Source organism: Lissotriton helveticus, chromosome 3_2 (genome assembly GCF_964261635.1).
Source record: "Lissotriton helveticus chromosome 3_2, aLisHel1.1, whole genome shotgun sequence".
Lineage (NCBI taxonomy): Eukaryota > Metazoa > Chordata > Amphibia > Caudata > Salamandridae > Lissotriton > Lissotriton helveticus.
Window position 1 is genome coordinate 442,076,133 of NC_136062.1, and position 19,223 is coordinate 442,095,355.

The 19,223-nt window shown below is 45.3% G+C and overlaps 1 protein-coding gene across 5 annotated transcripts in view; it reads left to right on the forward strand.

Moving 5' to 3' along the window:
* ALKBH3 (alkB homolog 3, alpha-ketoglutarate dependent dioxygenase) overlaps positions 1 to 19,223 on the forward strand; it is a 226,971-nt gene that overhangs the window by 14,381 nt on the left and 193,367 nt on the right. For all 5 annotated transcript variants that reach the window (XM_078684346.1, XM_078684351.1, XM_078684348.1 and 2 more), the window contains exon 2: positions 18,377 to 18,475. In XM_078684346.1, the coding sequence (XP_078540472.1) occupies positions 18,403 to 18,475 (73 nt within the window). In that variant the 5' untranslated portion in view covers positions 18,377 to 18,402. The remainder of the gene's footprint in view (positions 1 to 18,376; positions 18,476 to 19,223) is intronic.

Sequence of the window (19,223 nt, forward strand, 5' to 3'; positions counted from 1 at the left end):
TATGGCAGCATTGTGGGGCCCCTCACGGAACTCACGTCTAAGAACCACCCAAAAAGAGTCAACTGGACTCCCGACTGTCAAGCGGCCTTCGAGAAGCTGAAGGCCGCCATGTGCACCGCTCCTGTGCTCCAGGCCCCCGACTACAGCCGCGAGTTCATCGTTCAGACCGATGCCTCCGACCATGGTATTGGGGCCGTCCTCTCCCAACTGAACCCCGAAGGAGTCGACCAACCAGTGGCCTTCATCAGCAGACGCCTACTGCCCCGAGAACAGCGCTGGAGCACCATTGAGCGAGAGGCCTTCGCAGTAGTATGGGCCCTCAAGAAGCTCCGGCCTTACCTCTTCGGAACCCACTTCCGGGTACAAACAGATCATCGGCCCCTGCAATGGCTCATGCAAATGCGGGGGGAGAACCCCAAACTATTGCGATGGTCCATCTCCCTGCAGGGGATAGACTTCACTGTAGAGCATCGCCCTGGTCAAGACCACGCCAACGCGGACGGCCTGTCCCGCTTTTTCCGCCTCGACGAGGAAAGTCCCCAAGAGGATGGGTGACTCTCCCCGCCTTCAGCTGGGGGGGACGCATGTTGGACAGGCCCCATGAAGGGCTCGCCCCCCCCCCCGCATGACAGGGCCCTGGTACCGGCCTTCCAGGTACTACCCGCAGAAGCAACCCCCAACCCGTCCCCCATGGGACGTCTGCTCCTGGGAATCCCTGTGTCCCTGGCCTGGGCCACCGTCAGCACCCTTGCCCGGGCCAGCCGCCATCTTAGACACTGCGCCACGAGGCCGCGTGGCCTCAGCTCGACCCCAACCCCGGGCCTGGCCAGGCCCCGACATCCCGGCACCACCATCCACCCAGGAGGTGAACGGACCACCTGGCAGGTCAATGGGAGTAAGAAGTGTCGATGGCTCTCTCCCGCCAGGTGCCGATCACCCCCAGCCTCCCCGGGCGCTGGCTCCACCCCCCTGCTGGGTGTCTGGACTCCCTCATCCCGGACCTCCCGACCTCCAAGAGCGAGGGTCCGGACATCAAAGAGCACCAGACCTATAACTGAGGCAGCCCCAGAACAGGAAGGCAGTTGTATCCTGGAGTCGAGAGACACCGCGACGAACTCATCCTTGACGGACTGCTGGCGCTGCCGCAGCCCTGCCTTGTGAACTATTGTCCTGCCTGCTGGCGCTGCCGCGGCCTTCTGCAACCTTCATCTTCGTGGGACCTGCTGGCGCTGCCGCGGCCCGTTGTAACTTCCATCTTCGTGGGACCTGCTGGCGCTGCCGCGGCCCGTTGCAACTTCCATCTTCGTGGGACCTGCTGGCGCTGCCGCGGCCCGTTGTAACATTCATCCTCGTTGGGACCTGCTGGCGCTGCCGCGGCCCGTTGCCACCTACGACCTCTTCGGGACCTGCTGGCGCTGCCGCGGTCCGACCCGTCCGAACACCGAGCTCGAGGATTGTGAGCTATCACCGTTCCACCGCCGTACCTACGGGTACCAAGACTATCCCGCTACCCCCTTTTTTCCTACTAGAGACTAGAGCTGAGAGGACCACCGTGTCCTGATCTCGTTTTATCATACTGCCTCATTTCAAGAACTGCCTATAAAAGGTATTAATCTGATCTTCGTGTGGTGTCCATCTGTGGGGGGAAGTTACCTGTCTGTGCGATCACTGGAGACGGTCCTCACTGGAGGCCTCTCCCCTTGTGCTCGGCCGACCCTCCAGGACCCCGTCTAACAGTGTCCATTTATATGCACTAGCTAGAGACACCATGGTGATATCGAGGGATCAAAAAATGGAGAAATGGAAGTAGGGCTCCAGCTACGTGTAAACCTAGCATAATCAAAATGGATATAGGATTTCAACTTCGAGTATCCATTGCGTAAAGTACATACACCATATTTACCTCTCAATACGTTTATAATAATTCCATGACTCATCTCGTACATACACAACACTAGAGTTGCATTTCACAGTATTACTGTCAATTCGAAAATGCATTGTTCTCACCTAAAGCTTATGAGTAAAAACGGGGCTCCACCTCAATCCCAATATGCTCATGACCTGATGGAAAAAACAGACTAAACCCTAATCTTAGCATATTTATAGCATATTTTATTTATTTATTTATTTATTTATTTATTTATTTATTTATTGAGTATTATGTAGTGGAAACTTGACCGGGTCAAATTTGCACTACATGCAACTCAATAAATAAATCAGGTATCAGAGTGCTTCACATAGTTTGCATAGTAGTAATTATGCGGGTTACATTTGGAGTAGGGGTAACATAGTGGTAGTAGGTAAACGTGATATACGAAAGGCACTTGGACGTGTTGTCAATCCAGTTTTGAGGTAGTTATAGCATAAATAATGGGTATTGTATTACAGCACATAGTAGCAGTTGCATGAGATTACATTGCTGGTTTTTATTATTCGGTTTTCGCTGTGCCACCCTTAGTTTAACAGGACTGCATGCTTTACATACTCGTTCTAGATAACAAATGCAGTCCATTATAGGCTCTATGTTCCTTGACGAGCGAACCCTATCCCAACCCACCAAACGGACCTAAATGACCTCGGCGTTCAGAGGTAATTGTTCAGATATCTGTCATCCCTAAAGGGACCTGTCAACATTTTTAACCCAGCGTGGCATTGCCCGCTGATTTATGCCTTCTAGATGAAATTGATCGAGAGTAAGCCTGGGCGGTGAACTACGCTCCGCTTGCAGAGTTTTACGTACTCCACTTTACGCGGAGCTCACGGAGTTCCGAAAAACTCCGTTCCGCAGAACAGAGTTTTTTTTCTTCGCTCGCGCTCATCAACATCAAGTTGGTGAGTGCAAGCGAGGATGCTTCAATGACAATGAGGACTTGAATATTGGCATTTCTAATTTTACATTGTTGAGCTATGGTTCTATCGTCCCTCCCTAGCCAAAGAACATTTCCTTTTAGTGTCCTTTCACAGCTGTGCTATAGTTCTAGGCTTCTTTACATGTTTCCTCACCTTTTCAACTATCTTACTTTAATCCGCTGTTCTGTCCTTTTTGAAGTTCACCGTTTGGCATTACTAGTAGCATGTTCTACTGTGTAAAATATTGTGGTCCAAATCACTAAACCATTACATTTGTGATTATCCATCCATCACAAGCCATCCATCAATAATGGATCATAAGATGTCAGCAAGATTTTTCCTCATTTGTGCCCGTCCAAGTAAAGTTGGCGAGCTCATGTGAGGATAAATCAACTTCCCGGCGAGATTTCTCAAGCAGGTGGTTGGATTTCTCAATGTGAGTGGCCGCGTATGCTCGGAACCGCTAGCATTAAGAAACAGTCCGTTCGCATTGAGAAAGCTGTCGCTCGAGTAGAAAATATACTCGAGCGGCAGAAAAGAAGCAGCGCTTGCTTGCTCTTTGCATGGTGCCGTTTGCGATCATTTCACAGCACAGACAAACACCCGGTGCTGAAAATGACAGCGAACAGCATTTTTCTAACGCACTCCGCCTCTCATGGTGGAGTTTATTTTTTGCACTTCGCTGAACTCCGCCCAGGCTTAGTCGAGAGGGTAAGACATTTGTCATAAAAAAGGTTAGAAAATGGGTTCCAAATTCTTACATTTCCTCCTAGTACTAGCCAAACGGTGCATTGCAATAACTTGGATGGGCCGTGGTTTGGAGCACTGGGAGGACGATGTGGCAGAATAGGCAGTAGTGGAAGAACTGAGGTAAAAACAGTGCAGACCTGATAATAAATTTGAGAGGACTTTGAGATTTGGGTTGGGCTGCTAACTGCATTTTTTGACCCCTAGGGTTCCCAATGGGTTTTAATAATTGATAGTAATAATTCCTCTGAGCTTAATAATGATGTGTTTTATATTCTCTGTGACAATGAGATGCCAGTATTTTCTATGTGCTACATACGCTTTGATACCGGGCACTGGGTATTACCCTATGTACATTGATTCTTCACTGAATGTTTTGTGGAATTTGTGAAATGTTCTCTATGACTGTTCTCGATGGCAACAGTTTAAGGCTGGTTCTTTGTTTTGGAATTAACACCAGTAAACGCTGTTTAAAAGAAAATATTGTGTGATGTGTACCTTGCTACCAATAAGCCTGCAGCACTGCAAGTAAAGATTCTCACAGTTGGAGGCGTTATCCCATTGCGGATTACACTCAATAGGAGTGCCTTAGGGGATTTCCTATGTTGCCCTTTATGCTTCAGTCTTTCTATGATTTTCTTGCTATGCCTCATCTTGTTGATCTTACCGTCGAGTCCATTCTTTTGAATATTTTGGTACCTAAATTAGTTTCAATTACTCTTTCAATACCAACTTTTAATTGTGTGCGGGTTGCCACTATCCTAAAATTGTGCAGTATCCTTCTACAGCATACTCGATCCTACTTTATCAAACAATTTCTGATATCCTGTTAGGTCTTGATGGTATCCCACTCTCTGTATTGTCGTAACTAACTAAAGTCGGAGAGGTATTTTTTCCAATAATTGTTTTACCTCCTTCCTAAATTATTCAATAGTACGTCATTCCTACAGACTATTTTTAAATGTTCCTCTGCACCCACATTCCCAAAGGCAGATATCTGTCTAACCATCCAAATTTATGAAGCTGCGTCCTTGAGTAATGCACTCTATAAAGTACCTATATTTATCTACGGTGGAAGCCCGGTCTAATGGACACCTCCCTAGGGCAAGCCAGTGCTTCTTCCTACAGTGTCTCACCCAACTCATCCACATCTTGCTCCCAGTGCATCCTCTAATTGTTTATGAGCATTGGTATCAAAAATATATAGAGTTAAAAGTATTGTTTTTTTATTCGATCTAATCTCCTCCAAGAGTCTATTTTCCAGGAGCTATTAATGTGGGGGAAGGGAGGTATACTAATGAGAAAGGTCCACAATAAGGTACTACTTGGCATGCCATAGCTGTGAGTATTAAAAACATTAATCTTTCAAATCAGGATCCTGGCAAAGGATTTGACTCTCTCCTTCTTCCAGACATTTCTGAATACAGAAATGCATTCCTTGAAACCAGTGAGGGCTGTTAGCTAAGAAAGCCGAGTTCCTACCAATAAAGGGGCTTCTGGATTAATCGCCCCCTATCATATTGGTTTACTTTTCACCGTGTCTCAGGCCCATGTGTGTGGGTTTCAATAGTGTCATGGGAGATTTTCCTCCATAGAGCATTAGAAGGTATCCTAGTATCTTCTCTAGTGCCAGTCTGTCAAATTTGTTGACCAGTTCTTCTTACCGGGATCGAAATCCAGTTATAAACTATGGTATTGTGAGCAGCTTCTTAATATTTTCTAATTGGGGTGTTTGGGCATTTTGCCACAAAGTCAGCTATATCGCCAGTTGTGATTTTCCTGCCACGATCCATAAGAGCTGTGAAAGTGGTTTGCAAACAATTTAGCCACATCGTAATCCCCTTTTGATGGTGTCCCTATCCCTCCTTGTGACACACATAATCAGTGACGCCTCACAGCGTGTTTTTAGCCATCCTAGCCCACTTCAGTGCCCATGGAAAGGGCTCCGAGTTCCTCTTTATTGTCTCGTAGTCACCTCTCCAGAAGATCTTTTACAAGGCCAACATGTCTCTCTCTCTGGTGTCAGTCTTGCCCCTGTTCCCTCTCTTTTTCAACTGCCTTTGATGTCAAATTTCCACTAATTACAGGTGTAAATAGAGATACGAGCAAAACTAGTAGGCTATTTGCTGCTTTTAATTCAATATACATCAATGCATCATGGTCTCTTAAATACCAACTTTTTACTCTCCATTCTTTCCTGTGTTCCCTCGGTGGCGTAGATAGTCCCATTTTCAATGGAAGTGATGTCATTGTAAATTTCACTCATCAGTTTATTTCTTAGATTTGCCATGACTGTTACAGTGGAGTATCTTCCACAGCTTTCCACAGCTTTCCAGATCCCCTTTCAACCGTCTAATTTCCTCAGAGAATCATATCTGCCCCATAGCTCTGCACCATATGTAAACTTTGTTTTTACTACTCTAGCAGTTTTTTTACAGCATTTTCTGCCTTTTAACTGCAGTTGTCCTAATACCAATCAGGGGAGAGGAGTTGGCCTAATGGCTAAGGCGCTCGACCTCGGACCTGGGGATCTGGGTTCGAGTCTCGGTAACGACGCCAAATCCTCCTGTGATTCTGGGCAAATCACTTAATCTCCCCGTGCCTAAAAAATGAAAGTGTGTGTCCTCATGTAAAAACGTAACTTGTGCTATGTAAAGCGCTCTGATACCTGATTCGGTTCGGGTCTAGTTCGCGCTATATAAAACTCTACAAAAAAAAAAAATACCCAAAACAAAAAAAAACAATGACTACTATTTGAGGTTTTGTTAGTGTTTACTATATTGTTATGGAGGATTAATATGGGTGCATCGTAAGCAAAGCAGGGAATACCTACAAGTGGCGGAAAGCATGTTTTGGCGCAATACACTATGGTATGCCAACTGATGCCATGAACTTGACCTTATCCTCTTTGGGAATAATTTATATGAAGTGTGTCTATGTGAGAATCCACAATGGGTTACGGAGGATGAGACTTAATTCTACGTCATAGGTTATTGTATCACAGAAGACCATTGTTTTTGTGCAGGACACCAAGCAGCACACTCAGAGTAGAGGATTTAAGTACTGGTCATTGAATATTGTTAGTCCTGGGGGTCTCTAGGTAGCAGAGGTAAGTACCTGTGACCAAATAGGGACCCTAGCTTCTAGTCAGGGTACGGGGGTACACACTGTTGATAACCCCTGCTCACCCCCTTGGCAGCTTGGCACGAGCAGATAGGCTTATCCCCAAGGCAATGTGTAAAATATTTGCACCCACAGTAACACAGTGAAACACCACAAATGTACACGACACAGGTTGTTATAAAAATATAAATATCTTTATCTAATTTAGGCAAGATCACAACGACATGTATTCAAAATACATAGACAATCTTTTCTTAGGAATGTTCTTGATAAGTTTCTTAGCCAAAAATAAACGTGTAGGTCCTTTTGGATGCAAAAGGGCACTGTAGTGATGCTCCCTTGATTATCAAAAACAGTTTACGGTAGTAATACTATCTTATCAAAGCAGTCCCTTGTAGCGCTGTTCACCTGATAACATGTAGAATAAAACGATGACTGGTAGGCTCAATGGGCTGTGAGCCTCCGCTGCCATGGCGCGACATTTTAGGGAAATGGTGCCTGTACTAGAAACAGGCCTCAGCTTTTGCACGGGTTGTGCTACACTTGGCTCGCGCAGTTGAACTCCCAAGGAGAGGTCTCCCCCTGTTATGCCGGCGCGGGCGTGAGCTAGTCACCAGGCGCAGTTCCTCCCGCTTTCCCCATGTGCCGGCTTTGGTACCCAGAGCCAGTTACCTTTGGTATGCGGGGTAGAGGAGGCCTTCAATCCGACTCTATTCCGGGCGGCGCAGCTTCTCTTTGGGAAAGCGCACCTGGACTCAAATCCAGCGTTGCATGCTCGTACAATTGCAGCGCGGCTCCGGCCGAGCCCATCAGTTTCTAGGTGGCAGGCCAGGGCCGACGGGTTTACGGTGTGCTTTTGGCTTCAGGCGATGCGGACTTGCCCAATCCCAGCGCGGCTCCAGCCGAACCCTCAGTTGCTAGGCAGCAGGCCAGGGCCAACGTGTCACGGTGCTCTCGGCTGCAGGTGGAAACGGGTACCAAGCTTTCGCAGACCCCGGGTCATCAGCGGTGATTTCAGAGTCCACAACAACTCTCTGGGCAATCGGGGGCCGGTGGTGTTAGTCTATTTCTTGGGAAGTGTCCTAACAGGTACTCTCAACCACCGAGACAGTCCGGCAGGGATTCGCGATTGAGGGCATGTCTGACCTCTCGCAGAGCCCTGATGTGTGCCGACAAGCACACCGAGTTATTTACAACACGGGCAGGCAGGGCAAAGTTCACGGGGCCACAGTCAGTGCGCAGCCACATGCACTGGGCATTCACAAACAGATTTTTTTCTGCAACTTTTGTGTCCCAGAGTTGCAACCAGGAGGCCAGCTCCTCAGGCCCTTGGAGACTCTTACGACAAAGTCCTTTCTCTTCAAGAAGGGGAGGACAAAGCACATCAAAGTACTTTAGCCTCACCCTCAGCAGAATCTGCAAACTGCAGGCCAGCCCCAGAACACACAGCAAGGACAGTACTTCTCCTCAGTTTCTTCAGGTGATCTTCTTGGGCAGAGGTTTCTCCTTGGTTCCAAAGTAGTCTAATTTACAGGGGTTTCAGGTCTTATATTTATACCCCAAAAGTCTTTGTTCTTACATGTGTGAGGGGTCAAGGATCCAGTACAAACCAGTTCTAGGTGCCCTCTGCCAGGGCATGTCTTCTTTCTTTGTGATGGGAGGCCAGGGCCAGCAGGAGGTGGAGCCAGCATTATGGAAGGCAGGCACAGCCCTATTCAGACCCAGGTGCAACTCCTCCCACCACTCCAAATGCAGATAGGTCTATTCATCCTAGTGCTGACTCACCCAGCCTCCTGCAGCCTGTCACTCACAAACAAAACAGCCAATACACAGACTGGCAGAGGCACACAGAAAGGTTGAACAAGAAAATAGCCACTTTCTAAAAGTGCTATTTTCAAACACAGAATTTAAAAACTAGCCTCCCTAAAAGATGTGTTATTAAATTCTGAGTTCAGGGATACCAGATTTCAATTTTCCATCTTGTTCCTATGGGAAGATATGCAGGTAAACATGATACACAGCATTCCCCATTCTAGCCTATGAGCAAGATAGCCTTTCAATAGTGAAAAACGGAAATGGCAGTATTTCACTATCGGGACATGTCATCCTCACTAGTTCATGTCCTACCTTTCATATACACAGCACCCTGCCTAGAGGGCAACCTTAGGCCTACCATAGGGATGGGCAATGTGCAGGGAAGGGCCGGGCCTGGCACGTGGGGCGCGGCTAGGTCAACATGGCAGTTACCTATACTGCGTGGAGGCACTGCGGTGGCAGGCCTGAGACATTTTTTCAGCGCTACTCATGTGGGTGGCACAATCAGTGCTGCAAGCCCACTAGTACCATTTGGATTACCAGCCCTTGGCACACTCAGTGCCTTTTACTAGGGACCTTACAGGTAAAACAAATATGCCAATCATGGATAACCAATCACCATATTAATTTAACAGAGAGCATATGCACTTCAACACTGATTAGCAGTGGTATAGTACCCAGAGTCCTATAGCCAACAACCACAGGTCAGGAAAAACAAAGGAGGAAGAAGCAAAAAGTCTGGGTATAACCCTGCAAAAATGGCCATTTCCAACAAATATCAATACTGGTACAATACTGTCTACCTTCACCTTCACCCTGTCCTTCGTTGTGCACACACCTGTGAGTGCATGGTGGGAAAGCACCAGTTTGCAAGATCTGAGGTTTCATGCTACCTGACGACCTATTCAACCCTTATAAGGTCGTTATGGTACTGTGAGCTGTACTGTTCATTTGGAGTATCCCTGTACATGCTTCGAGTAGGGGAAAACAAGAAAAAATATAAAATAAGTGGTCCCATCATTTTAGTACTAGCTCTGGCACCGGTTATATCAATTGCTTACTTCATACTGGTACTACTGTTTGATTTTCGACCCATGCAACAAACTGCAATTGTTGAGCCTCTAACTGTAGTCTCTAGTGAACTTCAATGAAGGCCGAACCTTCACAATATTTTGTTACTACCTTGGGAGTTGTTCTCAACCTTAGGCACTGTTCCCAGCTCTTTAAAATGTCCTAATATTTATTAGTTCCTTTTTCACCAGATAATCTAGGCTCTCATGAGTATTTCACTCCTACACCTTCCCCCTCCCCTGCCGGTATATTTAACAAATGTTCATTATCCTACTTATCAATAGTGTATGGAAGTTTTTAGCTACTTCTCAAACACCAGCTGAAGAGAAGTCCATGCCACCAGATGATTATGGAACATACTTTTGAAAAAGGGTAAAGGATGCCTTTCTAAAATATAATCTGAGTACTCTCTGGGTGGTCGAGTCAAACAACTCAAAACTAGGCTACAATCTACAAAACCTGATGCAAGATGCCAAACCCTTCTCCTAAGCTAGCAATTCGAGCCACCTGTGCTCGTTATGGAATGTTTTATTATGAAATAATTATACTTGAAAAAGAATGCAGTAAAGGCAAGCACTTCAAACCCAGCAGCTACTAGGCGTAGCTAAAGGTCTATTTCATTTAATGAGAATCATGGGAAGAAACCTTGCCAGAATGTACGCTTTTCTCAAAGATCAAATATCTTCTACACTGATGTCCTGCTACAACTTTCACGTTGGGACAACATTGAATATGTGATGGGGTTTGTTCCAGCAGAGCTGCTGCAAACTCTGTTTCCCGGATCGCTGTAACCAAGGACCCAACGATACAGGAGCTACACATCCAAGGCTGGCTCTTCCTGTGGTGAGTTCAGGCACCAGCCTCAGCCCTGACATACATGAAGGAGATAAAGCTAGATTGTTTTGCAGCCCTTATTGGAAACCTAAGAAGTGAATAACCTGTTGCTCTGGACGACTGAGGATGATGAGAACAAGCACATAGAGTTTAAGGCTGATTCATCTTTCTGTCTAAGAAGACCCTTCCTTTTGCTCCTCACATTTCCACCAGTGACAAAGAAAAACCTATTGTGCTCCTCACTTCTTATTGCACCAGGTACTGACAGGTAGGAAACGAGCTGGACTTTTTTCAGGTGTGATATGGTGGCTGTGCAGCTACCCACCTTCTCAACTCAAGCATCTGAACAAACGACAAGAGGAGAAAGAGAAGTGGATTAAGTATACAGGGATAACAATCTCTACTGAAGGAGAGCAAAATCAGCCAATGACCACAAGGACCAATTAAGGACCATCACAGGGCAAAAGATACAGGCCTGTCAGAGCCCGCTCCACTTAAAGGCCTAAAAGAAGTCATACAGTTTACCAAACACTTCCCATAGGACATCCATTAAAGGATAGAATAAAACACGATTATCACAGCAATATATTTTGTTCAAAAACCAAATCACCAAACTTGTGGAAGGTCAAGCTAGTGATATATTTTCACACTAGTGCACGACTACTCATAATTCATTCACGTGGCTGCTGTGCTGCCCTAAGTCATGACGTACAAGACAATACAAAACAAATAACATGAAACACACACACTACAGTGTTCTTTATCCGTGGTAGTTAATTCTATGCTTGTGGTTTCTCCATGGTATATATGCGGGAAAAACAAAATGCGACTGATTGCCTTGAGAGATATTATGTGGGATAAAACTACAAGGACAAATGTAAAAATAGAGTTAACATACACTTTTGGGGCCCAATTAAAGCCCCATGAGCTTTTTCACGGGAGGGGAGGCGCACTTGTAGTAAAACACTATCAGAAACAAAGGGTTGACGAAATGAGAAATTACGTTGTTTAGAGAGAAACGGTACCTTGTTACTGAAGATGCTCGTTGCCTAAGGGGTTCGGCTGTGCCGTACCTATGTCGTCAAAGCTGCGCTCTCACCCAAGCAAATGCCTACCTGTGGCTCCGATGAACAAGGGTGTATGGCGCGAGGCTGCTTAAGTAACCGGAAGCTTCCGCGTTGTACACGTGTGAGTTTTCAGGTGCTGGAATGCTAACCTACAGAAAATGACTGCACGTCTTCCGTCTTTTGCATGTACTAGCGTAAGAACGCGTACACACCCAAAATGGCCGCCATGTTATGGCATTACTTCCTGGTTGGTACATAGCTCTTACAGAACCTAGTACGCTGTTGTGCAGGGTTTGTAAAATATTAATAATATATATATATATATATATATATATATATATATATATATATATATATATATGATTTTTGGAGGGCAAACGTTGTGGAAACGCCTGTAGAGTGCCTTCACTACCTAGCTGAACAATAGCATAGTGCCAAATATTCCCAATAGGGCGCAGGAGTGGGAATGTCTGGGGTTAGGTAGTAAGGTCCCCTTACTATTGTCTGGGGTTAAATAGTAAGGTCCCCTTACTATTTCAGTTGTCCCCCTATGTCATTGTTAAGTCACCTTATATGTGTACCCAGGTGGAACACTCAGCGCTGTTCTTTTTCAAACAGTGTTAACTCATTGTTCACATGCTCAATGACTGTCCACTGTATGTCTAGTATTGTGTGATTCGCCTCTAGGTAATGTGATGACATTTTTGTTGTTTCTTTTTAGGTCTCGCGTACGCAGCACCCATACACTGCATGGGAGGACCTTTAGCCGTCGCTCTGCTAATTTTCAAGCATACACTCGTGCTTGTGGTGGCAGCTACCTTGCGTGAGCGAGCAGCAGCTCGCCACAAGCACAAGTTCAGTGCTTGAAAATGAGCAAACTGCGCGTGCACGCACGCACCACTTCCATGCTCACCTCCTGCTCCTCCCACCCCCCTCTCTCACGCGCGCACTACTCGCGGACTGTGTATTTTCAGCCAATGCTTCCCAGGACAGTACATATTTTGTTTCAGTTTTGTGCACGTCTAGCTGACATCACCATAGCTTGTTTTCCATGCGTTCTGTCAACGAGTACAACTGTGATTCACCTGCCTCAGTCGTAGTGTACAAATTTGAGGGGCTTCCAGCAGTCAAAGCGACCCAGTGTTCACACTAGCAAAGCAGCCCAGGGAGGAAGCTGTGACGTGCAGCTGCGTTACACAGCACCTCGTTGCGAGACATGCAGGGCTCCGTGCCACCGGGTCTTGCTGTTCACGCTGGTTTTTAATCAACTCCCTGCCGACATCTGTTTGAACGCAAGATAGATGAAAGCCGGTGCTGCATGCAGTCGTATGTCTGCTGAGTCACTCAGAGGAAGGTACGTCAGAGAGGCGAGCACAGGACACGGTGTCCTCTAGCACTTCACAAGTGGCGATGGAACGGGAAGTTCATTTGCGCGGCCTCTCTAAACTTCCGCACAGTCTTCAAATAGACAACCCAGAACCTCTACAAACGTGAATGAGGCATGTTATTTGGCAGAGCTGAGCCACAGTAAGACAGATCCGTGGATGTGTAAGCCTGGCTGTGTACATACAAGATAGTTAACAGGTGAAAATTCCAACTCAGCAAATAAAGCCTTTCTTCCTCAGGTGCGATGCAATGTTCAACATATTATACACACAGCTCAAATGAATTGATCGCCCTTACCAATATCCAAAAACATTCCCTTTCTTGTCTAGGGCCAATATTGCTGCTTCTCTCACAGTTTTCCACTACTCTAGAAAGAGCAGTTTGTTTTTTAAATGTTTTCTCTCTGCTGCCGGTGCTTTTGGAAAGAACACAGGATGGGCATCCCTCTTCAGTTTTATCTGTCAGTGCAAATCACAGATTTATATCAAATAAATAAATACATCAAATAAATATCAAACGCCCTGCACCCACCACTGATGGGTCACCACCCTTTCGGACACTGTAGTGTATGTCATTTGAGCAAAACAAGCAGAAATATTACTTGCAACAATGACACAGTTTCGGTACAACACCATTTCACAAACTGCAACAGCAAGAACGTGATCACCTGCTCATGCGGTATGCACTACATTGAGATGACCACACGTCCAGTGAAAACATGCATTGGAGAACATAAGAGCAATGTCAAATGCAAAAATGCGACAACAAAAATGCCATCGCATTACCTAGAGGCGAATCACACAATACTAGACATACAGTGGACAGTCATTGAGCATGTGTACAATGAGGTAACACTGTTTGAAAAAGAACATCGCTGGGTGGTCCGCCTGGGTACACATATAAGGGGACTTAACAATGACCTATGGGGACAACTGAAATTGTAAGGGGACCTTTGTTACACTAACCCCAGACATTCCCACACCTGGACCCTATTGGGAATATTTGCCACTATCTGGCAGATGCATCAAAGTAAATACCGGGAGCAAATGGGTAGATTCTAAGAATCTGCACCTTTGCTCCTGGTATTTTTGCATTTGGGATGCATCATCCCAAATGCAAAAATCGCAATTTAAGGAATCTCTAAATTGAGATTCCTTAAATTGCGATTGCATTTAAGGAATCCAAAATTGAGATACCTTAAATGCAATGCATGAAAGTAAAAAAAAATAGCGAATTCGCTAATAGGGGGAGCAAATTACCATGAAGTTGGACTTCATGGTAATTTGCTAAAACTTTGATAAAAGCACTTTTGTGCATTTTTCAAAGCTTCATGTTGCGCACACACATGCCCTTAGGGCATGTGTGTGCGCAACATATGTGCATAGATCAATTTCAGGGGGTGCAACAGGGTGTCATTTTGACACCCTTGCACCCTTGAAATTGCATGAGCAATTTGCGAGTACCTACTGGTACTCGCTAATTGCTCATGCAATCTCCAATACATTCCTATGGGCCTGTAGGCCCATAGGAATGAATGGGACAGCATTCCTTAATTGCGACTAGCAATTTGCGAGAAGCAATTAAGGAATATTAAGGAATCAGTATTTTAATAGCGATTCCTACAGGCATAGGCTTTTGCTATTCCTAAATAGCGATTCCTTAAAAATCGCTATTTAGGAATAGCAAAAGGCTACGTTGATGCATCTGCCAGTATGCTGTTTTTCAGCTAAGGGGTGAAGGCACTCTACAGGCGTTTCCACAACATTTGCCCTCCAAAAATGTGGGTTTGTTTTAATATATATATTTTATTAATATTTTACAAACCCTGTACCCCAGTACCATTTTCCTTAACACGCTATAGTGCATGCAGGTTCTAATTGATTAGCCTGGTTTAAGTTTCACAAGTTCTTTACCTTTTGTCCTCAACACTCTATAGTGCATGTATTTTCAAAGCGATTAGCTTGGATTTGGATCGGTTTTGTCATATAACATATACTATAATTTTTTTGTAACCTCTGCACGGACCGTTTTTGCAATTAATCACTTTTTTTTAAACAGATCATTGTCTTCTTGATTCAATCAATATAAATAGTGGACAACAGCGTACTAGGTTCCGTAAGAACTATGAAACAACCAGAAAGTAATGCCATAATATGGCGGCCATTGTGGGTGTGTTTGCGTTCTAGCGTTCACACGCTGGTACGCTCAATAGATGGAAGTCACCACGAGGAAATGCTATCCACCTCAGGGTGGCCATTTTCTGAAGGTTAGCACACAGCACCTGAAAATACACACGCTTACAAAGCGAAAGCTACCGGTTACACAAGCAGCCTCGCGGCCGACATACCTTGTTTATCGGAAGCATGGGTAGGGATTTACTTGGGTGATAGAGCAGCTTTGAAGACGTAAGTATGGCACAGTCGACCCCCTTATGCCACGAACATCTTCAGTAATAAGGTACTGTTTCTCCCTAAACAACTTAATTTCTCACTTACTCAACCCTTGTTTCCCACAGTGTTTGACTACAAGCGTTCCTCCCCCTGTGAGAAAGCTCATGGGGCTTGAGTTGGGCCCCAAAAGTGGACGTTAACTCTGTTTTTCCATTTGTCCTTGTACTTTTATCCCACATAGTGTCTCTTGAGGCAGTCAGTCGCATTATGTTTCTCCCGCATATATACCATGGAAAAAAACACAAAATCACTAAACATGGAATTAATTACCACAGATAAAGATCACTATAGAGTGTGTGTGTGTTTTAGGTTATTTGTTTTGTATTGTCTTGTACATCATGACTGAGGGCAGCACGGCACCCACATGAATGAATTATAAGTAGTTGTGCACTAGTGAGAAAATACATCACTACCTTGACCTTTCACAAGTTTGGTGTTGTTGGTTTTGAACAAAAGATATCGCTGTGATAATCGTGTTTTATTCTATCCTTCCAGATTGATTTACAGGAATATACCAAATGATTATTGTATGAGTGCATGTTTTATAATATGCACAAGAGACTGACATTGATCAGGCAGACCACATTGTTTTTTTGAAGAGTGGTGCAGGGATCAACCATTTGGTCCTGAGGAGAAGCCAAGGGGAAGGCCTCAAAACATGTAGACCAGGGAGGTAACAGCTCATTATAGCATACATCTTCCATTTTTACTAATACCAGCTATAGGGGGTGTTAACATTTAGTGCCCACACAGCCAGGCCATATTCCCTCTCCCTCAGACCCTTCCACTCTCACACCAACAAACACTAATAAGTTCTCCCACATCTTCGTCAGTCGCAGTACGCCCCGTCCTGCAGCGGGGCAGGAAGAACATGATGATGCAGCATGCCACCAAAGGACATTTTATGGTGGGTGAGGGTTATTTTAACAAAACATTCTGTTTTCCTATACATCTGTGGGAAAACATACAGTCTTCTATACACTCACTATAGAACTGGTCTCGGAAGGATAGCATTATTCTCCAAATAAAGTGTGGACTTTCTATGTTTTTTCATGATTTATAGAAGAGGGAGAGTCCACAACTTGCAGAATCTCTTCACTCCATTTCTTGTTTGTGTATACTATTTGAGGTTCAGATTTTATCGTTTAACTTTTTAAGGCTATGTGTTTATTCAATTTAAATGTTTTCAATTTGTTTTCGTAATCTTGCGGTAGCTCTACTTCTTGCTGTGCATGGACACTAATAGTGACATCTCGTAAACGTGCTCGGTTGGACACATCTAGTTATGACTAAAGAATTGTATTCAAACCTTATTGTGAAGCCACATAAGTCATGTTTATAATGTGTTGTTACGTTGTAAAATCAGTCTTGTGAATTACCTCCCCTCTGTTTCTTCTATCCATTCATACAGTTGCACAGAAACACACACACACACACACACACTCACACACACACTCATATATTCACACACACACACATTCATATATTCACACACACTCATATATTCACACACACACACTCATATATTCACACACACTCATATATTCACACACACTCATATATTCACACACACTCATTCTCTCCGCCCACCTCCTCCCCAAACTCTTCCCTTACACATGTTCCACGAACAGGTTTCCACAGTACTAGAAGGTTATTAGGAGGACCCTTTAGGCCAACAGGGCATGTACAAAGGTAACCGGCCATGGCCATTCACGCACATCTTTTTTGATGGGTTAGCTGTTTGGCAGTAAAGCTGAAACTGAATTGTTATTCACAAAATTACTATTCTGTTCTGCATCTCTGTGGGTGTGTTTACCGTCAGTCTCTAGCTGTCTGAAGATCATACCAATAATGACTGCGACATCCCAGGTTATCATCGGTAATGCTCTAATGTGGTGGGTCTGACAGGATGTCTGGTAAACCAGTTGCTGAACATTAAGTACTCTGATGGGTTCCAACTTATCTCTTCCTGAGCTATAAACAGGAAAGACCATTAGACTTTTGGAGAAATTGGTTTCTGTCCCAATTGGGCACATTGACCCTGTGTTTCAGCTGGTATATTGGTTTGTTCACAGCATCCTCTATCAAAGGGAAGAGCACTGTTGCAAGGTGGCTGCATGTGATGCTGAATGGTAGCATTTACCCCTTTCCTCGCCATATCCCTGCTTTCCACGCTTGTTTGTAGAGCCAGGTGTTTAGTTCGTGCCACATCTGACGGTGGTTTAGGGTCCAGTATTCCTTGCAGTGCTCTCTTCTGTTGTGGTCCAAAGGAAGCAGTGATGTAGAAGGCAAGGCCTTGAGAGCAGGCAGGGCAATGACAGAAAGGCGGGGTCTGCGTGGACAGTGAACCTACAAGGTGTCATGAGTCTGAGCCTCCACAGCCCTATAGCAATACATTAAAAAACAAATATTACAAGCTTCAGAATATAAACAGCCTTTAGCAAATAATTCGGACCTAGATAAGAGTGGGGCATGATATGGGGATCCCTGACAGCTTATGTGGATTGTGCATGTCAGTAGTTTCCAAATAGAGAGACCACATTCTTGGAGAAAATCAAAGATTATTCACAGTGCCAGGGGAGAGTCCTTATCAGGTGCTATTGGCTTCCTCAGTCTGCTAATGGGCAGACTTTTGCACTCCTCTAGAACAGAGGCCTTTCAGGCAAACTCTGTTGGAGACTCAAGACTCCATGCAGCCCCTGCCCCCTTCCAGTGATGATGACTGCATCAGAGGGAGTGTGTGTCCTCTTTGGCGGTGCCCCTTTTTCTGGCTGACAACAAGCTTCGACGAAATCCGCGAGACGCACCAGTCTGGAACCCATTCACAAATCCATCGTTTTCCCTTTTTCAATGAATAAGAACGGGTTTGCACTAAAAAAATAAAAAGAAAGTAAAAAATCGTGGAAACTCCGATCCCAGGGTTTCCCTCCCGCTTCGACCCCTGCTCTTTTGGCTATTTAACTGACACCCATGCTCTGTAAGAGCAAATCGTTCAATAACTCACCCAAAACGTTTGATTCTTTTTCTCTGCAGGAATGAAGACGCAGTGACATGTTAACATGGAAGACAAGAGGAGAAGGGCTCGCGTGCAGGGGGGCTGGGCAGGCCCGCCCAGGGCAGCCCCTCATGCAGGCAAGTATGAGTGAAGCCAGAGGCCCGTGATGCATGGATGGCTACATTCGAGCTCTCAGGGTTTTAGCAATGTTTGGTGTGAGATATGTTGGAGCAGAGGGGCTTTGCATGGATGGGAATGCATTCTCAGGGGAGAGAAGCCCTCGAGGTGACATCAATTTTTCGGAGAGGAATTTCTTAATGTTTTGAGATTCTGGGATTGCTAGGACCCTGGTACTTGAATGCAACTTCGAATAAGACGTGTATTGATATTGATATTTGTGGCAGTTATTGTTGCCGTGTTCGCACTACAGGCACAGCATTTCAGGTTCAGGTCACTACAAGTCCACTCAGCCTTTGAAACCCCTGAGGCCGCGTAGATGCGACGAGTACCATTGAGTTGGGTAACAGTAAACACCTGTTATTGAGCACCAAGCTGTCCCTTGACCTCCTTGGTTTTGAGACGGTGCAGCTCTTTGGTAGTCCATTGACGTCAATGCTGCTCTTCCGCATGTACCTTCCAGTGGGAGTGCGGGAAGGGAAGCATGGCCTTAGGAGATGATGACTACTGGGAGGCTAGTGGGCCAACTCTCACATCCCTCAAAGCCACTGCTCCTCACCCTTTCACACTGTCTTCAAGTAGTGCAGTGGCTGCCAATCAAAAGTGGTGTTGCAGCTCCCGGGGTAAATAACAAAATAAATAACTTACCTTCTGATGCAGGGGTCCAGCTTCTATCACGAGTGGGTGGATGGTTTCTGCTCACAGCAG